Here is a 25075-nt window from a genome sequence, read left to right as displayed (position 1 = left end):
TCTGTACCTGTGGAATATAATTTCCTGGACCATATTTAAGCTCTTACGGGACATGGTAACAGAAACATACCCTAACTTGTCACAAGCGAGTAACGCCCGTGACTGGACAGAGGATGCTGTTTTTATCAAGACTGACCCAGAGCACAGTTGGACAAGCCCTCCACTCCCCCAACTTGTCCTCGAAACGCTACACAAAAAACTGAGGCTTCATGGACATGAAAGATTCCCCATCAACTCTTGTACGTATGAGGTACTGGTGTGAATAAGCTTCACTGCCATCCTTAGCCTGGCGTTCCACCCATGGTGTGGACAGGGAGGGGAACAATTTGGTCATATTTCTTAGCATTGAAGTTAGACTTTGCCCACTTAGAGACTGCTGGCGACGGACCACCAGCAGGAGATGACGTACTATGCTTCATGGCGTGTCAGCCACCCTGATGCCACCCACTTTGACCAGGGGCCCTTCCCATGGGCGCCACTCAGCCTCAGCAAGGGCCACCTGGCACGATGACCATTGCCGTGACTCCAGATGCCCCAGGGAGATGGGCATCTACTCCATGGCATACATGGGGAGTTAACGGCGCAGGCATCAGTAGTGTGATACTGTGTTGTCAGGGGGCTACAACCAACAGGGCATATGGTGACCCCACCACAACAGACCTGCCACCATGCTGGATATGAGATGCAAGGAATTCCATGGTCCTCGTTGGCACAGAAAACGACACTGCACAGTGGGCGAAGGAATGCACCCAGGAAGGTGTCCTCGCTCAAGAGATGGCAGATGAGTGGGACTGCAATGCCACAAGGAGAAAGTGGGCTAAAGATCTCAGTGCATGACGGACACAATGCACCATGTAAGGCGCCCTTCCCCAATTGGCTCACTCTTCGAGAAAATTTTGAAAAATGGAGGTCAAACCCTACAGGGGACCATCACATAAAGGCCAAAAGGTGCGAGACTCATTTTAATCACCTCTTACGACAGGCAGCAATACCTAGGGCCTATTCTAGCCCCCGGGCCCACAGGGGGTTACGGAAGAATGTTGGCCATCATATTTGGGAAGACCTGAGTGAGTTTAGACAGTACAGATAATCTCTATTTTACTATGACTAGTGGAGAAATTTATAGCCTAAGGAAGGAGCTACACATAGCCTTTGCTGATTTGGTTAAAGGTTAAGCTTACGATATGGTTCCTAGTACAGAACAGTGACAGACTATAACTTTACAAAACATTGGCCTCTACATGCATCAATTAAACTCTTACAGAACAAGCAGCTTGCAGAGGGCAATCCACGACATGATGTTTCAGTACATGCTCAATGACTCAGCAGGGGTAGTTTATCCATTGTAGCCTTTAAGCTCAAATTATAGCTCAAAATTAATCCAGAAGCCCTCTTACTGGTACCGACAATAGTGACAAAATAAGAAATAATTAATTAAAATGAAGGGTAAATATGTTAAAACAATCCTGTAGGCTGTTGATGTTGTCTACAATGAGCAGTTTAGAATTTTAACTAGAACTTTATTTTTGTAAGCACACAAATACATGTGAATGGTGGTTTCACATCAAAGTTAATAAATCAACTGTATAACATTCAAAGTAGCTCAATGAGGTATACTTACAGTGCAAGTGGATAATTTACATACAGTAGTAAGTTGGAATAAATGCACAAGGCCACACACTAATTCACAAAGAACTAGCAGCTGGTTCTTAACAGCTTGAGAAAGTGTGAAATTTCATTAGCACTCACAGTGAAATCTATAGTTCATTATCATGATGAAGATCATCATCATTGATGTAGAACAAGTTCATCATACAATTAATATGCAGCAAACTCACTAAAAGTTCACAGCTCCTTATAAACAGTTAAATACTAAAAGTTTACATGACTACAAAGAATCAATCCTTGCCAGTGACTTGAAATTCCCAAGTTCCAACTGAATTTAAAGTCCCAGAATACTTCTAATTGTTCAACTTGTGATCACCAAAACATACCAGGCCCCATTAACACAGTCTGAAGCCACAACAGTGTTCTGGATGCACAACCAGACACAAGACCTTACCCAACTGAAAACAAGACCATTAGCTCAGGTCTGCAGCTTATTTTAAAGAATTCGTCACATTAACACTATGCTACTCAACCCAAATATTTATATATGAACCACCATCCTTTCCTTTTCATGGATATTCATAGTTAGTTTATGAGCTGACAATAACCAATTTAAACCTAAATTGTTCGATGATAAAACTAGGGAAACTACAGGTTGGAATGTCAACAACACAAGGAAAAGACAGATTACTACTTACTGTACAGATAACACATTAAGTTGCAGGCAGGCACAATTAAAAGACATTTACACATTAGCTTTCGGCAACATCTTTCATCAGAAGAAGATAGAGAAAAACAACATTCATTCACACAATCAAGCACACTTCACGCGCACAGGACCCCCAAGCAGCTCTGGTCCAAGCTGCCGGGGTTGGTAATCATGTTTGCATGAGGTGTGCTTGCTTGTGTGAATTAATGGTGTTTCTCTTTCATTTTGTGACAAAGGATGTGGTCAGAACCTAATGTGTAAGTGTTCTGCAACTTAATGTGCCTCATAAAATAATAAAGCACTTTATGAACTTCTTGCTACAACTGCTGCTGCAGCCTGACTAGTCAGAACACCAAATTTACACATGCTATAACACTGAACTATAGCAAAAAAAAAAGAAGGAAAAAGGCCCACACAAATTGGAGTTGTCATAGAGTGGGGTAATCATGCTGCCATGTCTGCTTGTTTTCACTGCTTGTATCAGGGACTTTTAAACACTGTGCTATATGTGTAATTTATGTCTCTGCTACAATTGTTATGAATTTTATGAACAACACATACAAATATTAATAACTTACAAATAATATAATTTATGCATTTCAGCACAGCAAGCTGGTGGAGGCTCTGTAATGGTTGGGGCTTGTGCAGTTGGAGTGATATGGAACCCACCCGATATGTCTCGATACAACTGACAGGTAACATGTACATAAGCTTCCTGTCTGACTACCTGCATCCATTCGTATCCATTGTGCATTTCGAGTAACTTTAGCAATTCCAGCTGGACAATGCAACACCCCACACAGCCAGAATTGCTACGGAAAGGCTCCAAAAACACTCTTCTGGGTTTAAACACTTCCGCTGGCCACAGCAAATCCCCTGACATGAACATTATTGAGCATATCTAGGATGTCTTGCAATGTGCTGTTCAGAAGAGATCTCCACCCCCTCGTACTCTTACAGATTTATGGACAGCCCTCAAGAATTCATGGTGTCAATTCCCTCCAGCACTGCTGCAGACATAAGTCGAGACCATGCCACATCATGCTGCAGCACTTCTGCATGCTCACGTGGTCCCTACATGATGTAAGGCAGGTGTACCAGTTTCTTTGGCTCTTAACTGTATCAGGAATATGACAAACGGGGATTGTAGGCGAGCCTCACAGAAACTCAATATGTCACACTGAATAGTGATAGTTTTTACAAACACATCAATGACATAGCATTTACAAGGCAGGTAGAATGCTTTAAATATCTAGGGGTCATGTGCCGATAAGAGTGGATTGCGTAACACTGAATACAACAAAGGAAAAAAAGTAACAACGCATATGAATTTTTTTGAGAGACAAGAATATTTCCAACAACAACAATAAAGGAGAGAGTAGTATAATGGCTGTATCTGTCCTATTAACAGAACTAAGGATTTTAAATATTGATCTAAAGAGAAGTGTGACAGCTGGAGAAATCTATTATTTAAAGAGAAGTAACAGAATGTCAAGAATTGTGGAAAAGACTAATGGTGAAGTTAACAGATAGAATGATAAATGAAACAGTGACAGCATGGAAACAGAATCATTAAAGTACTATCTACATTTCCTGAGAACACCAGACTGGTGGCCAAAAAATTTTTGAATGGAAACCTCACGGCAGATGGAAATACAACAATCTTTGACATCATTATTAATTTATCTTTTAAGATGGGAACTGGCAAATATTCATTCAGCCATTACGACTTCAAATGGACACTGACCAAAGCCATGGGAACAATGTCAAAGTAGAACTGTGGAGAGAATGATGACACCATGTGTTTAGAAAATGATATATAAAACAACCAAAAATATTACGTTTTATTAAATTTGGCAACAAAGGTGGCTTTCAATGAATTCATACCCAAATAAATATCAGAAGTCAACGAAAATATTCAGTCTACCAACTAAAGTGGCAAATGAAGTGTGAGAAGATTTCATGGGGCTTCGCAATAGTTTCAGAGTTGAAGTTCAAACTAGTTCTCATCTATTCTAAAAAGTTGAAATTTTCAATTAATTTGCAAAGATTGTAAGTTTAAGCTACCAGATTGTAACAGGGCTCTTTCTGGCAGTAATGCCAAATATGGAACTTGCCAAAGCTGCCCGTCAATAAACCCAACTGGTCTAAAATAAATGTCACGACAATAATAATAGTGACCCTTACAATATCCCATTTGTTGGCTTTGCCAGCTCAAAATCAAAAAATCACCTTACATTAACCTATACCTTAAGCTACCCTAAGGATGAGCCAACTTTCATTACATCAAGAGTTACTGCCAAAGCCTGATATCAGCAGGTTCTACTCAACCTATTACTGTTTTCAGTAAATTTGATTATATATAGTTACTTCCCTAATTTTCTCAGAGCTAGTTTAGGATTTTGACAGATGCTTCAGGAAACATATTTGGGACCTGCAGGTAGTTCAAAAGTCAACTGTTGCATAGTTGTGTCAGTACCGTCTGTCCTTGTGGGAAGCACTGTAAGAATGACTAATGGCACCCTGTGAGTTAGTCTATCCAGCAATTGCTGACCAGCCTCCAATTGGTTGCACTGAGTGAAACTTCACAGTGCTTAACTCTGTAGCCCTTTAATTTTCTGTATCATACTTGCAGTTTTACGAACATTATTAATGACAATGGAAAGTGAATTTACAGGGTGGTAGCAAAGAAACATGCTAACAGTCAAAGGGCAACCCTATGGCTTTGTCACAACTGCACTGCTGCATAGTGATTCATTCTACGTACATCAAATTGCATAACTATTAATTGCTGTCACTTAATGATATCCCTCTGAAAGTGAACTTAATTGCTCTCAGTCCTTACTGAAGTTTCGTTTACATATTCAAAGCCAATGCAGAATGTAAATATTATTGTTGTTGTCTTCAGTCCTGAGACTGGTTTGATGCAGTTCTCCCTGCTACTCTATCCTGTGCAATCTTCATCATCTTCCAGTAACTACTGCAACCTACATCCTTCTGAATCTGCTTAGTGTATTCATCGATTGGTCTCCCTCTACGATTCTTACCCCCCACGCTGTCCTCCAATACTAAATTGGTGATCCCTTGATGCCTCATAACATGTCCTACCAACCGATCCCTTCTTGTAGTCAAGTTGTGCCACAAACTCCTCTTCTCCCCAATTCTATTCAATACCTCCTCATTAGTTATGTGATCTACCCCCTCATTATTTATGTGATCTACCCATCTAATCTTCAGCATTCTTCTGTAGCACCACATTTCAAAAGCTTCTATTCTCTTCTTGTCCAAACTATTTATCATCCATGTTTCATTTCCATACATAGCTACACTCCAAACAAATACCTTCAGAAACGATTTCCTGACACTTAAATCTATACTCCATGTTAACAAATTTTTCTTCTTCAGAAACGCTTTCCTTGCCATTGTCAGTCTACATTTTATATCCTCTCTACTTCAACCATCATCAGTTATTTTGCTTCCCAAATAGCAAAACTCATTTCCTAATCTAATTCCCTCAGCATCACCCGACTTAATTTGACTACATTCCATTATCCTCATTTTGCTTTTGTTGATGTTCATCTTATATCCTCCTTTCAAGACACTGTCCATTCCATTCAACTGTTCTTCCAAGTCCTTTGCTGTCTCTGACAGAATTACAATGTCATCGGCAAACCTCAAAGTTTTTATTTCTTCTCCATGGATTTTAATACCTACTCCGAATTTTTCTTTTCTTTCCTTTACTGCTTGCTCAATATACAGATTGAATAAGATCGGGGAGAGGCTACAACCCTGTCTCACTCCCTTCCTAACCACTACTTCCCTCTTATGTCCCTCCACTCCATCCAGTTTCTGTACAAATTGAAAATAGCCTTTCGCTCCCTGTATTGTACCCCTGTCACCTTCAGAATTTGAAAGAGAGTATTCCAGTCAACATTGTCAAAAGCTTTCTCTAAGTCTACAAATACTAGAAACATAGGTTTGCCTTTCCTTAATCTATCTTTTAAGATAAGTCATAGGGTCAGTATTGTCTCACGTGTTACAATATTTCTACGGAATCGAAACTGATCTTCCCCGAGGTCGGCTTCTACCAGTTTTTCCATTCATCTGTAAAGAATTCGCATTAGTATTTTGCAGCTGTGACTTACTGAACTGATAGTTCGGTAATTTTCACATCTGTCAACACCTGCTTCCTTTGGGATTGGAATTATTATATTCTTCTTGAAGTCTGACGGTACTTCGCCTGTCTCATACATCTTGCTCACCAGATGGTAGAGTTTTGTCAGGACTGGCTCTCCCAAGGTTGCCAGTAGTTCTAACGGAATGTCGTCTACTCCCGGGGCCTTGTTTCGACTTAGGTCTTTCAGTATAATATCTCGGATTTCATCTTCATCTACATCTTCTTCCATTTCCATAATATTGTCTACAAGTACATCGCCCTTGTATAGACTCTCTATATACTTCTTCCACCTTTCTGCTTTCCCTTCTTTGCTTAGAACTGGGTTTCCATCTGAGCTCTTGATATTCATACAAGTGGTTCTCTTTTCTCCAAAAGTCTCTAATTTTCCTGTAGGCACTACCTTACCCCTAATGAGATAAGCCTCTACATCGTTACATTTGTCCTCCAGCCATCCCTGCTTAGCCATTTTGCACTTCATGTCAATCTCATTTTTGAGACGTTTGTATTCCTTTTTGCCTGCTTCATTTACTGTATTTTTATATTTTCTCCTTTCATCAATTACATTTAATATTTCTTCTGTTACCCAAGGATTTCTACTAGCCCTCGTCTTTTTACCTACTTGATCCTCTGCTGCCTTCACTACTTCATCCCTCAAAGCTACCCATTCTTCTTCTACTGTATTTCTTTCCCCCATTCCTGTCAGTTGTTCCCTTATGCTCTCCCTGAAACTCTGTACAACATCTGGTTCTTTCAGTTTATCCAGGTCCCATCTCCTTAAATTCCCACCTTTTTGCAGTTTCTTCAGTTTTAATCTACAGTTCATAACCAATAGATTGTGGTCTGAGTCCACAGCTGCCCCTGGAAATGTCTTACTATTTAAAATCTGGTTCCTAAATCTCTGTCTTATCACTATGTAATCTATCTGAAACCTTTGAGCATCTCCAGGCCTCTTCCATGTATACAACCTTCTGTTATGAAACTTGAACCAAGTGTTAGCCATGATGAAGTAATGATCCGTGCAAAATTCTACCAGGCAACTTCCTCTTTCATTTTTTAACCCCAATCCATATTCACCTACTACGTTTCCTTCTCTTACTTTCCCTACTATCGAATTCCAGTCACCCATGACTATTAAATTTTCATCTCCCTTCACTATCTGAATAATTTCTTTTATGTCATCATACATTTCATCAATTTCTTCATCATCTGCAGAGCTAGTTGGCATATAAATGTGTACTACTGTAGTAGGCGTGGGCTTTGTGTCTATCTTGGGCACAATAATGCGTTCACTATGCTATTTGTAGCAGCTTACCTGCACTCTCATTTTTTAAATTCATTATTAAACCTCCTCCTGCATTACCCCTAGTTGATTTTGTATTTAGAACCCTGTATTCACCTGACCAAAAGTCTTGTTCCTCCTACCATCGAACTTCACTTATTCCCACTATATCTAGCTTTAACCTATCCATTTTCCATTTCAAATTTTCTAACCTACCTGCCTGATTAAGGGATCTGACATTCCACACTCCGATCCGTAGAGCGCCAATTTCCTTTCTCCTGATAACGATGTCCTCTCGAGTAGTCCCCGCCCGGAGAACCGAATGGGGGACTATTTTACCAAGAGTATGCCATTATCTTTTAACCATACAGTAAAGCTGCATACATATATGAAATTGCATAACTATTAATTGATGTCAATTAATGATATCCCTCTAACAGTGAACTTAATTGCTATCAGTCCTCACTGAAGCCTCGTTTGCATATTCGAAGCCAATGCAGAATGTAAATATTATTATGAAACATATTTCTCAGACTGATGAACACAATAAGTGTGTCTTCACACTCATTTCTGTAATAATTATTTTAAATCAAATACATAGAAATCTAAATTCGTGGTGCACACAGTGTAAAAAGATGTAATGTTTTTCATTTTTATATTTAGTAACATTGCTAATATTCATGAGAAAATGAACTTTAGTATTATGTAGGTCAATAAAGTTGACATTTAAAAAGAGATATATCTGATCAGAATAAACTCACTAAGCCAAATATACCATCAAAGAATTAGTTGGTGCACTACCTCCATTGTGTGAGAGCTTCCACACCAGCAATGACATAAAGTAGTGTTGTAACATGTAATATTTAACATGAACATACACTTCAATTTTAGAAAATTGAGACTGAATTACTCACTCATACAGCAACAAAATATGAATTATGTTTACTCACACACCATACTGCACACAGAAATTAATGAAACAGTAGCAGGAAATACAAGGAAGCCACTCACCATAGGGTCCGGCTCAGAAGGTACCCCATCTGTTATCTCTTGTTTTATCCAGATAGTATTCATGTCATCCATGGCTGCCACTGTACACGTCTGAAAAACAGACAATCAGATAAAAACCGCTGTACTCAATTTCCATTGTCACTATCAGGTATAGCTCAAAGACAATATTTTCTGTCTCTTATGGACCGCAGTAAACAACAAACTATACAAAAAATACATATGACCCTGGCTAAGAAACAAGCATCCAACAACATGACCTAATTTTTTTACAGATAGTCAGAACACAATCTCAAAATCATGTACAATGCAAAAAAATGAATACTGAAATATTTTCACAGTTGCAAATACCAACAACCATCAGCTGTTTAAGGGAATGATGACAATGAAAATCTGTGCTGCACCAAAATTTGAATCTGGATTTCCCGCTTTCCACAAGTGGTCACCTTAACCACTTTGGCTATCCATCCACGACTCACAGCCATACCCAAACTTATGTGCATCATCGTTCCTGTGCCACAACCTGTATTCATACACACATTACATAATTCCCACACAGGGGAGGACTTTTAATTTGATGTCACTGCCCAGTATTGGTGAATAAATATGATATTTCAGTTTCTGTGCTGTTAAGAGAAATGACGCAATGTTCCTTCGGACATGCATGCATGTCTGCAGGAATAAGTGCTGTGGCAACTACAGCCATTGTGTCATCATTCTTAACAATACAGGCACTGCAACATTGTATTTTAAATGTACATTGATTGCTACAGTTCCTTTAGAGCACCGGCTTAAGGTATAATGCACTATGGAGCACTGGCTTAAGCTACATCGCACTATTTTGTGAACTATGGGAGAAAGATTTATCTGGATGAACTCTACATTTGGCATTATGATCAAGAAAAGAAACTAATATAGTACAATGAATTTACTAAGTAAAACCATAATGTACACTAGTTGACCAAATTTTGCAGACGAAGAAAGGAAGGTTAAATTGGAGCTCGCAGTTATCTGTTACATCAAAGTTAGCGGAATGATTCTGAGTCTATCCTGATGCACAATACAATGTAAGTGTGCATTACGGAAACATCTGATTCCACCCACCTGGCTCGACCCATGACATCATCAAGGTGAGGACATCCCCTAGTTCCACCGTATACAATATGGTGACCATAATGTCATTGCCTACAAATGTGAATAAAAATACAAACGTCACCAAAAAATTTCATTCTAGCAATAAAATGAAACTAACGGCACAACTGTAGGAAGTAGGCACTAAATTTACGAGGACACGAAAAACAACATCACAAAGTAAATATCACATCCTACGTGAAAAACAAAAAATTCTCAACGTACAACGTAACATTACAAATACGAAACTCACACGAAATGTACACTTATGTTGAACTATAGAGTTCAAAATGAAGCCTCCGGTATCAGGAAACTAAAATGCGCAACTCCAAAACGTTGTATCGCTAATGCCCTTCACCGACATAGCTCACACAAAGCCAATTATATCAAAACCCCACAGACAAATTGAAAATCCGAAACGCCCTGATTACTTGGCCAATTAAAATAGAAACAGGAACTATAGGCCTACACCAAAACAAACAAACCATATATAAGGCATTAAAAAGCAAATAAAAATAAAACATTACTCACCAACCACAGCCACCAACGAATACAACAAGGTGCCCCCTCATGCCCCCAACACACAATTAACAAAAACAGAACAAAAACCTCCAAACAACCACAACCTCTCAACCCTCCCCCCCCCCCCCTTAACCAACCAACCCACCGAACATTAGTCCTAATCACAACACCCAAAAGGAAATAGAACAAACAAAAACTAATACCATTCACACATAAAAAAAATGGAAAGATGAACGCTAACCAATATAATACTTGACTAAAACAATCCTCCTGATACCTAAAACAAGGTCCTCCGTTGAATAGATCTCAAAATATTGTTGTGGCGTCAGAGTCACATACACAGGTCACTGATCCAAGGAGACAGGACTCTTAGTTAACTTCATATTCTCGTTACACACCACACCCCATATTGTAGGCAATCACACCGTACCGCTGAATAAACCTTATTACTGTCATATCGTTACCCTGTGGAACCGCATAGCATAACTTACATTTCTTCTGTCATATCCATGCCAGCAAAAAACAAGAAAACACTAACACATGTCAGTCCATACCAAACAACATGAGCACATAATCCCCCAAAACAATAGATCAACTCACTGGCGACTGTAATACGTTCTTCCAGCAAATCCACATAATTGTTATATAAATTCACATCACCGAATGCCACGCATAAATCATCACATGAACACCCACAAGCACGCGCCACCAAATGCAACAATACGCCAACTATGTACAGACATGACCCGACTCACAAACCCGAGGCCTTGGAGAAGGACTTCACACAACATAACACGCTTACAGCGAGGGTCAAACCAAATGGTTGCACTCCAAAGCTTTCCTTGACTATCAAAGCGTTTTATAATCCTTTCATTATTAACAAATGGTGACAACAGAATAGAATCTGTAATTATAATCATACCACTCTATGCTGCACTTTGAATTCTTAAACGATTCACTGAACGAACTAGACGAATAATAAACACACACTGAAAACCAACAGAATGAATGGATTACACAGCACTTTCTTTCATCCCAATGTAACGAATCTCTGAAATGATTAGTAATAACTATGGGCCCCTGTGTCAAAAGAAATGACAATCAAACTGCTCACTTTGTAATCTGAAAGAGGTATACATCAGATCATAGAAAAATTCTCTTTTGTTTCTGGTTGTCCCTTCACAAACATTATTATATTTACATGCGGTGTGCACGTCAACATAACCATTCTAATATTTTCAATGGGGAAACTTTACAATGGCCCTTTCCGCCTGTCACCAAATACTTAACACTGACTTTCACGTGGATCACAGCACAGAGAAACTCTTCCAGTAACTTCACATCACACTCTCAGCCGCTTCTTTTACCAAGTTACGAGAGACACACATAGCGATTTTATCATACAGTGCGAAAATAGCAAGCATTTCACAAGACACTACACATACGTGAAAACGTGCCTTTATCATGACTGTCAACAGTAGACGAAAATGGCTTTTTTATTAAGTATTCCACTCCCTTACCCAATACGAAAAATTGCATACTCGATGAAAGTAACGCAATTGTTTAGTTGTAATAAACAGTTATGTACGAAATTCATAACATCATCCAAAGCCACAACCAAATACACCGAAAGTGATTTTGTCACAGAAAATTAAATAACAAATAAAGTTATGTTCAAATGTGTCCAACAACCGTAATAAACAAATACAATTGGGTTACGAAGTCATTACACCATGACAAGACATTGGCGAACTGCTTCAGGTATTAAATTAGTTCCAAAATAAATTGCCTTTCCTTCGTTCACGTCTCTAATCCTTAGACACTTGTCTATTACCTGAAGAACGTAATTTACCACTTTTCGGAAAAACATAAATTCGCAGCAACTTCGCAACACGCTATTGTCTTGTGCTCTAAGATAATAAATGCGGAAGAACAAACTAACGCTATTGATCTACAAGAAGGCAAAGATATACCTGTCCTCATGTGGGGAGCATTTCGCGACTAGTACGCGTGTGGCTGTTCACACACGCAACGAAAGTATCGCCACAAGTCATTCTGGAGTGGCGTTGTGAGCTACCGTTCACACAGGACGCCACAAATTCTTCGTGATTGCGCAGTTTGCAAAATGGCGTCACCTGTCTCAGCTGATTAAATGGCTGTACGTATTACTAAATAAGATCTTTAGGAAACATAATAAATGCAAAATATTACTTACCAAACTGTTTCTCGTCTCTCTTGTCTCGACTACGTGTTTTAAGAACCGGTATGCAGCTTCAAACCAAGAAAGGCTGGGTTTATAAATACCGTCTGTAGACACACCACTCTTAAGTGATTTCTGTACTTTTTTATGTTCATTCATGTAAGCATTTTGAATGTTTCGAATTTTTAATTTTGTTGTAGCTACATAAATTCCAGGCACATATTCACGCATACTGTCTACTATTTCAATTAATGAAGCATCTCTCAAATTTCTGTCTTTGTATGATTCACTTTTGTGGTTCCAAAGGCATTCTCGTTCTTGATACATCTCCAATAATCTCATAATTGTCGCTGTTGAACACTTTTTCGACATATTAATAGCAAACGCACAAACAAAAGCAATATCTGCGAACGAATACGCACTAGAAAGGTTTGAATCCAGCCGCGAGGTAGCAATCGAATGACGTTATTCGATTATGCAACTACAAAGTAACTGCAGTTCGTCATTAGCAGTGGCGATACTTTTGTTGCCTGTGTGAACCCGGCTTTACGTCAAGGCCACACAGTCTAAACAAGCAAACCTGTTTGTCAGATTCGCCCTTATGTAGCCGCGGATTTACTAAAGAAGCCCCTATACGTAAAAACAAAGATTGTCAATTTAACCTCACTTTGAAGCAGACATTGTTCGTGTTCATGAGTATTTTGAGAGTAGGGCGAATTGCCACAAATGGAGACAAAGCAGTCCTCGTATTGACTTCGGTACTGTGCTTAAAGAAGAATAAGAAAACACGACGTTTGCCCAGGAAATGCCTTAAAGTGAGAGAGAGATTTACACATGATAATCTGTCAAAGGAAATATTACTCTTAGAACAAGGAGATTACAGCAACTTCCTTCGAATGGGCAAAGAAACTTACACTAACTTGTTAAGGCGTCAGTAAAAGGACAAACTTGTCTGTCAAACTCGTTCTTATATAGCCATAGAAGGGTCAAACAAGCTCGTACATGTACCAAAAAACCTTGTCAATTTAACCTTACTTCTGAAGCAGACGTTTCTCGTGCCGTATATGCTCTATTTTAACACTATTGGGAGTGGCTACAAACACAGTTATGGCACTGTGTTTATAGAAGAAAACAAGACCCTGGTCCATGGAAAGGTTTAAAATGAGAGGGAAATATACACACGACAAAAACCACTTAATGGAAATGCTATACTCAGAACCCGACGAGTACATCAGCTTTCTGCGGATGGACAGTGAAACATTTAATAATTTGTTTAGAGTTACTTCGTCCTCATACTTAAAACAAAGGCACAAGTATGCAAAATTTACTTTCTTCTACTTGGTCCTCTAACAATAGTTCATTAAAATACCAAAATACCACAACTGTGCGCAGGATGCACACAATTTTTTTTAAATTTTTTTTAATTTTTTTTTCCACTCAAATGCCTCCAACAGGTGAGAATATTAAAATCCTACTGGTAAACTGCCAAAGCATACCCAATAAAGTAGCAGATTATGAAGCACTAATGATGAGTAGTGGAGCTCATGCAATAATAGGTACAGAAGCTAGTTGAAACCTGAAATTGATACCACTAAGATTTTTAAGGAAAATTTAATTACATATTGAAAAGGTAGGCAAATGGGAGGCGGAGATGATGTATTTGTCACAGTAGACAAGAATCTCAAATCCACCTAGGTAGAAACTGAAGCTGCATGTGAAATCGTTTGGGCAAGAGTCAGTATCAGGGGTAGGTATAAAAATCATAATTGGATCCTTCTATTGTCGACCAAACTCATCTGCTAATGTAACTAAAAGCTTTACAGTTCACTTGTACGTAAGTTCCTCACTCATATTGTAATCATCAGTAGAGACTTCAATCATGCAACAATTAATTGGGAAAATTATAATTTTGTTAGTGGTAGGCATGATAAGACATCCAGTGGAAATTTATGAAATGTCTTTTCTGAAAACTACCTAAAACAGATAGCCAGGAACTCCACCGATGATGGAAATATATTGGATCCAGTGGCAACAAATAGACCTGATCTTATTGAGGATGTCCACATCGAAACTTGTATCAATGACCACAATGTGATTGTAGCAACCATAACTACCAAAGTACAAAGGACAATTGAAACAAGCAGATATATATATATATATATTCTTCAGAAATCCATAGCATGACAAAGCACATACACAATGGCGTTGATTGCATCGCAATATTCCCATTACATCCTGAGATATTAAGACGCGAAGTTGACACTTGAAACACCCGACATGCGCTGCTAGCGCACGTCCTGAGGCTCACATGTGAACCCCATGCTGCCCGTAATTGCGATGTGATTGACATGCGTAGTCACACTTCCATACTTATCAAGAGGTCCGAAACAATGGTAAAAAAATAGGAGGTCCATTTAAAAAAACGTAAGTTTGTGTTAAAAAACACATATGCTTTCGTTTTAGAATGTTTCCAAATATGTACATTCATGGGCCTCAGCCCTACATTGATACCGGTGAAAGTCGTTTTCCAATAGCTGTTATTGTTCCAGAGATATTTTCGGTGGACAAGATAGCTGGGACACCCCGTATATATACGTTACGTTATCGCGAATGGACCCAGAAGGATCACGCAAAGCTTTCTGACGTCGTTTCTTCCATACTTCTTTCATTCGTTCTCCATGTTTTCTTTTTCTTTCTTCTGTCCATTTTGTTCCTGGTCTCTTTAGTGCTTCCTTCTCCGACAATACAATCCACTTTTCCACCTTATTTCTAAAAGTTTTTCTATCTTTGACATCTTTAAGTTCAATATTTGCTTTTTGTAAATCTAATTTTACTTGGCTAATCCATGGTGTTGTTGATTTGACTTTTTCTATGTAAGTGAGAATTCTGTTGGTGAGTCGTGTGGGGGGAAGTCTAGTGACATGTCCATAAAATTTTAATCTTCGCCTTCTTACGTCTGCTGCCAGGTTTGATATAGTTTCTGTGGTTCTTCTTTATTGTATCCGGTATCCTTCTTCTGTTAGTTTTGGACCTAAAATCTTTCTCATAATTTTGCGTTCTTCTTTTAGTATTTTTTCTAAATCACATTTTGTGTGGAGTGTGAGCGTTTCACTAGCATATAGTGCTGCTGGCTTAATTACTGCGCAGTAGTGTCTGATTTTTGTGTTCGAGGAGATGCATTTTTTTATTGTATATTTCATGTGTCATACCATATGCTCTCTTCATTTTCTGTTGTCTGATCTTCTGTGCAACTTTCTCTCCTCCGGTTGGCTCCAAAATTTCACCTAGGTATTTAAAATGTTTTACTCTATTTATTTTTCCATATTTTGTGTTCAAACTGTGTATATGGAATTTCGTACAGAAAAATTCTGTCTTTTGAAACGAAATTTGTAAACCTACTTTATCCGCGCATTCCTTAAGGATCTCAATTTGTTTGGTGGCGATTTCTTCATCATCAGCAAATATGGCCAAGTCATCCACGAATGCTAAACAAGATATCTCCACGTTGTCTTTGGTTCTACCAAGATGGATTGGTTTCCAGTAGGATTGATTTTTTAATTCTTTTTCCCATTCCTTAATGACTTTATCCAGGACTATATTAAACAGAAGTGGAGCTAGCCCGTCACCTTGAAGTACACCAGTTTTTATGAGAAAAGGTTCAGAGATTTCTCCCCTGAATTTAACTTTAGATACAGTGTCTGTCAGTGATTCTTTGATAAGCCTTAGTGTTTTGGAGTCAAGTCCAAGTTCCTCTAAAATGTTAAACAAAGATTGCCGGTCAGTTGAGTCATAGGCTTTCTTAAAATCTACAAATGTACAAATTATGGGGGCATTTCTAATTGCTTTGTGTTTTAATATTGTCTTTAAATTAAATATTTGTTCTATGCATGAGCGACCGGGGCGGAAGCCTGCTTGATAATCACCAATTTGGCGTTCCAGCTGCTCTTGTGTTCTTTTCAGCAGGCATGTTGAGAGAATTTTGTAGATGACTTGTAAAAGTGAGATTCCCCTGTAGTTATTGATATTTGTTCTGTCTCCTTTTTTATGTAACGGGTGAATAAGGGCACATTTCCAATCCTCTGGTAATTTTTCTGTTTCCCATATTTTTGTTATTATTTTTATGAGCTCTTGCAACGTCTTTGGTCCTAGGTTTTTTAATAGCTCTGCAACAATGCCATCTTCGCCAGATGTTCTATTATTTTTTAAGTTTTTAATGTGACATTTGATGTCTTCCTGTGTTGGTGGTAATGAATCTGGTTGAGCGTTGGTACTGATTTCTTTGGGAAACCTTAAACTAGGTTCTGGGCAATTTAGTAGGTTAGAAAAATATTGAGCCAATACTTGACAGTTTTCCTGGTTTGTTAGGGCTAATTTACCATCTGGTTTTCTGAAACATAAATTTTGAGGGATATATCCTCGTATTTTATCTGCGAAAGTTCTGTAGAAATCTCTTGTATTATAGTTTTGGAAATTTTCTTCTATGGCATCCAGTTGTGCCTTTGTGTACTTTCTTTTTGCTTGCCTAATAGATTTTGAAACCTGTTTTCTAACCTCGTTAAATAAATGTAGACTTTCTTGTGATTTTTTACTGTTATATTCTTGAAATGCCTTTTTTCTCCTTTCCCATGCATTTTCACAGTCTGAATCCCACCAAGGGTGTTTGAATATCTTTTTCAAGGGAATAGTTTCCTTAGCTATTTGCGTGATTTTAGAATGAAATTCTTCCCATGTGTTTGCCTTTTCCTTTTCCCATTCTTCTTTTACTTTAGATTCTTTAATCTTCTTGGTGTCATATTTCTGTATTTCTGTTTTCTTCTGATGACTTCTTCGTGCTGTAAACTTGATTTTAATTCTAGTTAGGTAATGGTCTGAATCAATGTTTGCTCCTCTGTATACTTGGACGTCGTAAATTTCTTTTTGTACTGGGTATGAAATCGCCACATGATCTATTTGAAACTCGCCAATTTGTTGTATAGGAGATCTCAATGTCTTTTGTTTTCTTGGACATTTTCTTAGAGATGTTGACATTATCTTCAGGTTATTCTGCTTACATAGTTCGACGAGCCTTGTACCATTTTTATTGGTAAATTTATGTGCAGGATATTTGCCTACGGTTTTTTGGTGGATTTTCTCTCTACCAATTTGGGCATAAAATCGCTGAGTAGAACTTTTGTATCATCTTTTGGAATCTTGGCCATTATATTCTCCAAATTTTCCCAGACCTTTGCTGTTTCTATGGGGTTTTTCTTGTTGTCTCCGTTTGTGGGAGCATGAACATTAACCATTGTGTATGTTTTGTTGGCACATTGTAAGCGCATCGTCATTATCCTATTATTTACGGGAGTAACTTCCTTGATGGAGCTGAGCACGCTCTTGTGTATGATAAACGCCATCGCGAGATGGGGGGCTCCTCTTCCGATTCGTTTATCCGTCTTGCTCTTAAAAATGCGATAGTTGCCATAATCTGATGTTTCTTCATCTGTAAAACGTGTCTCCTGTAAAGCTAGTATTACTATCTTTTGCTTTTCAAGTTCTGTTGTAAGGTTTAGAAGTTTTCCTGGTTGGATTAATGTATTTATGTTAAAGGTTCCAATGTATGAAGGTGTTTTAAGTGGAAGTTTGCCAGAGAGCTCCGACTTTCTCTGATGTAATCATGTAAGTCCAGGTTCCCCAGAATCCGAATTCCTGGTTGCCATCTGTTGATGGGTGGATTGGTTACCACCTGGGGTAATATTGTTATTACTTGCACGAGTCATGCTTGCTTGTAATCAAGTTGGTCCAGTGTTTCCACTGGGTGTTTAGAACCAGGGATTATTAGTTCCTGGCGCATTATGACCAGCCGCACATTGTGTGAACAGACGCTGACCAGGATGCCGATGGTTCCCACTTCAGACGCGTCCTGGAATTGGGTGTTGACAGTGCTTATTGTAATGGCGGCACTTACTCGCCATGACACAGCAACGTCTTCGGATTCTGTGGTTTTTGAATGAGTGTGGCCCTTGCCAAAAGTCACCCTCACACCCTCGTGATGCTGCCGCCTCGGTCCGGGACTGCTTATTTGGGTTTCCCCTTATTCGCAGCTGTCCACCATATCTGATGGATCGTTTGCTATCCGCCACCTGCGACCCGCCCTGTACCTGAGGCTCGGCTAGGGCCCTGTATATATATATATATATATATATATATATATATATATATATATATATATATATATATATATATGTGTGTGTGTGTGTGTGTATATTCAGTAAACTAGATAAAAAATCAGTAGTGTCATATCTCAATGAGGAGCTTGAAACTTGCAGTATGGGGCAGGAATTCTGGCTCAGGTTTAAAAGAATAGTTCACCATGTACTGGTAGATATGCACATGTTAGAACAGTTCATAATGGGAAAGTAGCTCCATGGTATACAATCACTATTAAGAAACTTCTAAAGAAACTGAGATTACTGCATAATACATGTAAAACAAAGCTTAGGGCTATAGATATAGAGATGCTGAATGAAATGTGTTTGGTTGTCAAGACAGCAATGCATGATGCCTTCAGTGACTACTGTAGCAGAATATTGTCAGATGATCTTTGATAGAACCCAACGAAATTCTGGTCATACGTAAAGGCTGTTAGTGGCACCATGTTAGTGTCCAGTCTCTACTGATGAGACACAAACTTAAATTGAGGGTAGCAAAGCAAAACCTGAAGCACATAACTCCCATTTTCAAATGTCCCTTTGCAAAGGAAAACCCACGAGATTTGCCCCAATTTAGTCCTCATATCACTTAAAAAATTAATGAAATAAGTATTAGTGTCAGTGGTATTGGAAAACAGTTGAAATCGTTAATATTAAAGAGATGCTCCAGGGCCTGACAAAAACCCTATCACATTCTACACTGAATTTGCGACTGAGTTAGCCGCTCTACCGTAGATACCTCGAACAAAAAACAGTGACCAGTTCTTGGAAAAAGGCACAGGTCACACACATCTACAAGAAGGGTAGTAGAAGTGATCCAAAAAACTACCGTCGAACATCCTTGGCATCCATTTGCTGTAGAATCTTACAACATATTCTGGGTTCAAACGTAATGAGGTATCTCTAACAGAATGACTTCCTCAATGCCAACCTGCATGGATTTCGAAAACATCGATCATGCAAAACCTAACGGCCACTTTTTCACGCAACAAACTGGAAGCTATGGATGAAGGCAATCAGATAGATGCTATGTTCTCGATCTCTGAAAAGCATTTGACTCAGCACCACACCTACACTTATTGTGAAAGGTATGATCATATGGTGTATCAAGTGAAATTTATGACTGGATTGAGAGCTTTTTGGCAGGGAGGTTATAACATCTTATCTTGGATGGAGGATCATCGTCAGATGTAGAAGTAACTTCGGTGTGGTCCGGGGAAGTTTGTTGAGACACTTGCTGTTCATGCTGTATATGAATCACATTGCAGACAATATTAATAGTAACATCAGGCTTTTTGCAGATGATGCAGTTATCTACAATGAAGTACTATCTGAAAGAAGATGCATAAACATTCATTCAGATGTTGATAAAATTTCAAAGTGCTGCAGAGATTGGCAACTTGCTTTAAATGTTCAGAAATGTAAATCTGCACACTTTACAAAACGAAAAAAAAGTAGTATCCTTTGACAATAATATCAATCACTTTTGGAATAAGCCAACTCATACAGATACCTGAGTGTAACGTGGATATGAAATGGAATGATTACCTGTGTTCAGTCTTGGGTAAAGCAGGTGGTAGACTGGTTTATTGGCAGAATAACGGGGAACGCAATCCAACTACAAAGGAGGTTTCTTACATATCACTTGTGTGACTGGTTATAGAATATTTCTTAAGTGTGTGGGATCTGTACCAGTCATGACTAACTGGGGATACTGAACATTATAGAGAAGGACAGCACAAATGGTCCCAGGTTTGTGTAACCCATGGGAGAGTATCACAGATGTCTGAAGGAACTGAACTGGAAGACTCTTGAAGTTAGATGTAAACTATCTCGAGAAAGTCTGTGAACAAAATTTCTAGAACCAACTTCAAATGATTACTCTAGGAACATAATACAACCACCTATGTACCACTCACATAGTGACCGTGAAGATAAGATTAGTATAATTACTGCATGCAAAATACATTCAAATAGTTATTCTTCCCATGCTCCATATGTGAAAGAAACAGGAAGAAACCCTAACAACTGATACAATGGGACATACCCTCTGCCGTGCACCTCACGGTGGTTTGCAGAGTATAGATGTAGATGTGAAATGAGGGAACATATAGCCCACATCGTCCATTGAAGGATCAGAGAACTAAGATTTTTTAAAATTTCATTCCATGCCTGCTTTATGTTATGATAGAACACTGATTCTGTTCATATCCTCTTCCCACATAATATGGGCTTATGGCTGGGAAAGATGTGAACATGCCTTTATTTGCATATACATTACGAGAGGTACTCTGGCTGCACTCCTTTCAAAGATATACTTTGGCTGAAGCACCTGCATGAGGCCATTTGAATTTCGTCAAACTTCTATTTGGCGTCTTTTATCTTGTAACCACATAATAAAATGCTGTTCCACACAAATACATTGAGAATCTTTCTAAAAGGTACAATTTATTGACATTAAATGTCAGCTAATGAGTTATTGAGGTTACTAGTTTCAGCTGGCATATGAAACAAAACAAAGTGTGAAACTACAGTTAACCACTCTGGTGCAGTGGGTAACATACGTAATGATTGGTGAAGGCAGTTGAATTGTAAATGTGGTTATTTTGGTTTGAGTCCTGCCATCAACAAAAATTTTATTATTCATCTTCATTTTCTGTGATCTATCTAAAGCCTTTGACCGTGTGAATCACAACATTCTCTTAAGTAAATTAGAATATTATGGTGTCACCGGCACTGCTGCAAAATGGTTTGACTCTTATCTAACTAGGAAACAAAGGGTGTCGTTGCGAAATACCTATGCAGTAAATAGTCAGTCTTCATCTAACCTGGAATTAATTACATGTGGTGTTCCTCAACGTTCTATCTTGGGTCCATTGCATTATCTTGTGTACATTCATGACCTCACACCGGTTACATTACGAGATACTAAGTTTGTTTTGTTTGTAGATGATACAAACATTGGAAGAAGTAGCAAGTGAAGTACTGATTCAGAAATAGCTACTAATCAAATTTTCACTGACATGAATAAATGGTTTAAAGCTGATTCACTATAAGCAGTTCTGAACTTGTAGGAGATTTCCTTCCAGCATGTGCATAACACATGAAGACATGCATATTGAAAAGCTTGACAGTGTTAAATTTCAGGGATTACTTACTTTCATTCCATTATGTCATATGGGTTCATATTCTGGGGTAATTCGTCAAAACAAGCAAAAATTTTTAGTGTGCAAAAGAGTGTAATAAGATTCATTTGTGGTGTAAATTCAAGAGGATCGTGTAGAAACCTATTCAAGGAACTTTGTATTCTAACCATTGTTTCTCAGTATATTTATTCCTTAATGAAATTGTCCTCAGCTCATCGTCTCATCATGCGAGTAACACGATGCTTCATCGGACGAAATCTCCCATACCGGCGTCTCCGGACTAAATGGCGACGGCGTTGTATCCACCTCCTCCTTCACAGACAGACAATGGCCAATATGACCATTAGAATGAACAATGTTCAAACGAGACCATAGCGCCTCATCACCTATTACATTTCATTAGAAACAAATATACATGCCCGGTATCAATAATCGTTAGACTTGGTTTATTTTTGATGTTTACAGTAACAGGCCTCTCTTCAACAATTCTTTTAACTGTACCCGCATATTGTTTCCACCTACATCACTCAAATTCTTCGAACAATATAACTGAATGCAAGGACGAATTATATCAACCAAAACCGAATTCTGAACAGTAATTCCCTTCTTTAATATAAAAGCTATCCCTGCAAGCTGCAAACTATTTGAGTCCAATAAATGTCCTTTTCGTACAGATTTGGACTCCAGCATCCACACATATAAGCTGCTGCGTTGTGTATGTGCAGTTCACATGTAAAAAAGGTGAAAATCATCTTGCGAATATCGGAATTCCCACGAAAAGAACAGCTGAGGACAGTAATATGAGTTGAGATCACGCGACTTGAATTGGCTTGACGTGCCATGCCACGATGGACGGCGTGAATACACCCTGATGTGACAGCGCTGTGATGTGATGTTGCTGTGATGGTGCCATGACAGACAGTGTGAATTGGTCTTAAGCAGCTCTGTTTACATAAGTGACGTTGCTCATGTCTTGCCCAAAGCCTTTAAATACAGACCTGTCTGCAGCTCCATTTTGGAATGTCAAGTCAGTACATACTGCTAAATGGAGCTTTGGTCATGAGAATTAAATGCAGAAAAGAGGTTCAAATACGAATAATCTTGAGAGACCATGGTGACAGACTAGTCCATAGCGTAGTAATAGATACAGATTAGTGTAATATTTACATATTGGACACCCTTGCATTTTTCAATATGGCATGGACTTAGATATTAGGCTTTGCTACCAGCCAGTTTGTTACTGTAACCAGATTTTCTGCTTTCACATTCATTGGCTTCCCTAACTCAACCCAGTTGTCACCTTCCAACCTAACCTAAATCTCAGGCTGCGCTACAGATCAGTCTGTCACTACAACCAGGATTTCAGGGGGAGGGACAGGGTCCAATAAATAACTTTAGCCAAGATTACATGCTTGAGTGAAGCCAATGAAGTGACTACAAACTATTAATTGAATGTCACATGATTTATAGCATAACAAATAATATTTCACCTTCATTACTTGGCTCAACCTAGACCTCAGGCTGCACTACAGATCAATCTGTCACCACAACCAGGATCTCAGGGGTAGTGGCGGGGTGCAGCACCAACTTAAGCCCAGATTAATGTGTTACACGATTGACTGAAGCCAATGAAGTGACTATGAATTATTAATTGAATGACAAAGTGATTTATAGCATAACACATATTACTTCACCTTCATTGTAATGTGTCTCAACGTTTTTCAGTATATAAAGCGGTGCTTCCTAATCTAATTGATGATCAGGCCTTAGCAGTACTTAATTAAGAATTTGTGTTTACACCCATAGCAGCAGTAACAAATGTGGAAAAAGGGCCAAATGTGGGTAAAAGTTATACATTGGAATTTCTCTTCCATTTTTTGCGGTTTACATATGATATACGTACATAATATGCATCAAAATATTCATCAGATGGTTTTTCATTGTCTAATATGTATTGTTGGGCTTTGCTATAGGGTTTTAGTTTTTATGACAAAAAGTGCGTTAAATATACCAAAGTACATTTAAATATGGCGCAAACATAAATACTAGGCAATACCACACGTCAGTCTGTTTCTATAAGCTTTATTTCACATTCACTGAGTTCCACAACTGACAATAAAATTACCTCTTTCAACCTAATGTAGACCTCAGAGTGCACTGCAAATAGGCCTGTAACCTCAAGCAAGATTTCCTTGGGAGAGGGGAGGGGGGGGGGGCAAGGGCTTGCAATATCATACTCTATCCCACATACACCAATGAGATAAAACATTATGACCACCTGTTTAACAGTGTGTTGTTCCACTTTTATAACACAGTACAACGAAGATTCTGCTTAGCATGGATTCTACAAGTCCTTGACAGGATTCCAAAAGTATTTTGCACCATATATCTACGCACAGGACAAGCAATTCCCATAAGCTATGGAATGGTGGTTTACAGGCACACAGCTGGCGCCAAAATATGGGTTTCAACAGGTGCAGATCAGATACATTTGCTGGCCAAAACATCAATGTGATTTCACTATAATGCACCTAAAACCACTGTAGCACAATTCGGACCTTGCAACACAGACAGGTTCATCCCATGGCATAATTCTGCCCTTACTGTTCTGCATTTGTGGTGCAGTGCACGCTTCGTGCAGTCATTCGTCTGGCTGATGACGTGTAAGGAAACAACCATTGACCTGTTTATAACAAGAAATGTGACTGATTCGACAGGCGACACGATTCTGCCGATCCACTGTGACAACTCAGTTATGCTGCGTCCCCTACAATCACAACTAACAGTGTCACTGGGTCAGCACAGGAACACATAGGGTCGTATGATGTGGAGCTCCATTTTCAACACTGGCCTTTGAATGGTGTGCTCCTCCCACGCCCGGGTTCCCGGGTTCGATTCCCGGCGGGGTCAGGGACTTTCTCTGCCTCGTGATGACTGGGTGTTGTGCAATGTCCCTAGGTTAGTTAGGTTTACGTAGTTCTAAGTTCTAGGGGACTGATGAACATACCTGTTAAGTCCCATAGTGTTCAGAGCCATTTTTGAATGGTGTGTTCCAAAATACTTGTGCCTGCCCCAGCATTGTCGCCAGGTCTGCCACAGATCGCTGC

At 38.9% G+C, this 25075-nt stretch overlaps 1 protein-coding gene across 4 annotated transcripts in view; it reads right to left on the bottom strand.

Annotated features, from left to right (window-relative positions):
- LOC124719957 (zinc finger protein 724-like) overlaps positions 1-12340 on the bottom strand; it is an 86760-nt gene extending 74420 nt beyond the window's left edge. For 2 of the 4 annotated variants that reach the window (XM_047245168.1, XM_047245171.1), the window contains exons 1-2: positions 12269-12334; positions 8785-8874 (exon numbers count right to left, since the gene is read on the bottom strand). In XM_047245168.1, coding sequence (XP_047101124.1) covers positions 8785-8874; positions 12269-12304 — 126 coding nt within the window. In that variant the 5' untranslated portion in view covers positions 12305-12334. Of the gene's footprint in view, positions 1-8784; positions 8875-11356; positions 11390-12268 lie in introns of those variants that run through there. The other 2 variants (XM_047245170.1, XM_047245169.1) reach the window with 2 other exon arrangements.
- Positions 12341-25075: the final 12735 nt, after the last annotated feature.

Source organism: Schistocerca piceifrons, chromosome 11 (assembly GCF_021461385.2).
Source record: "Schistocerca piceifrons isolate TAMUIC-IGC-003096 chromosome 11, iqSchPice1.1, whole genome shotgun sequence".
In the NCBI taxonomy this organism is placed as follows: domain Eukaryota; kingdom Metazoa; phylum Arthropoda; class Insecta; order Orthoptera; family Acrididae; genus Schistocerca; species Schistocerca piceifrons.
The sequence above is the reverse complement of the archived record's forward strand: the minus strand, read 5'-3'. Positions and strand labels throughout refer to the sequence as shown.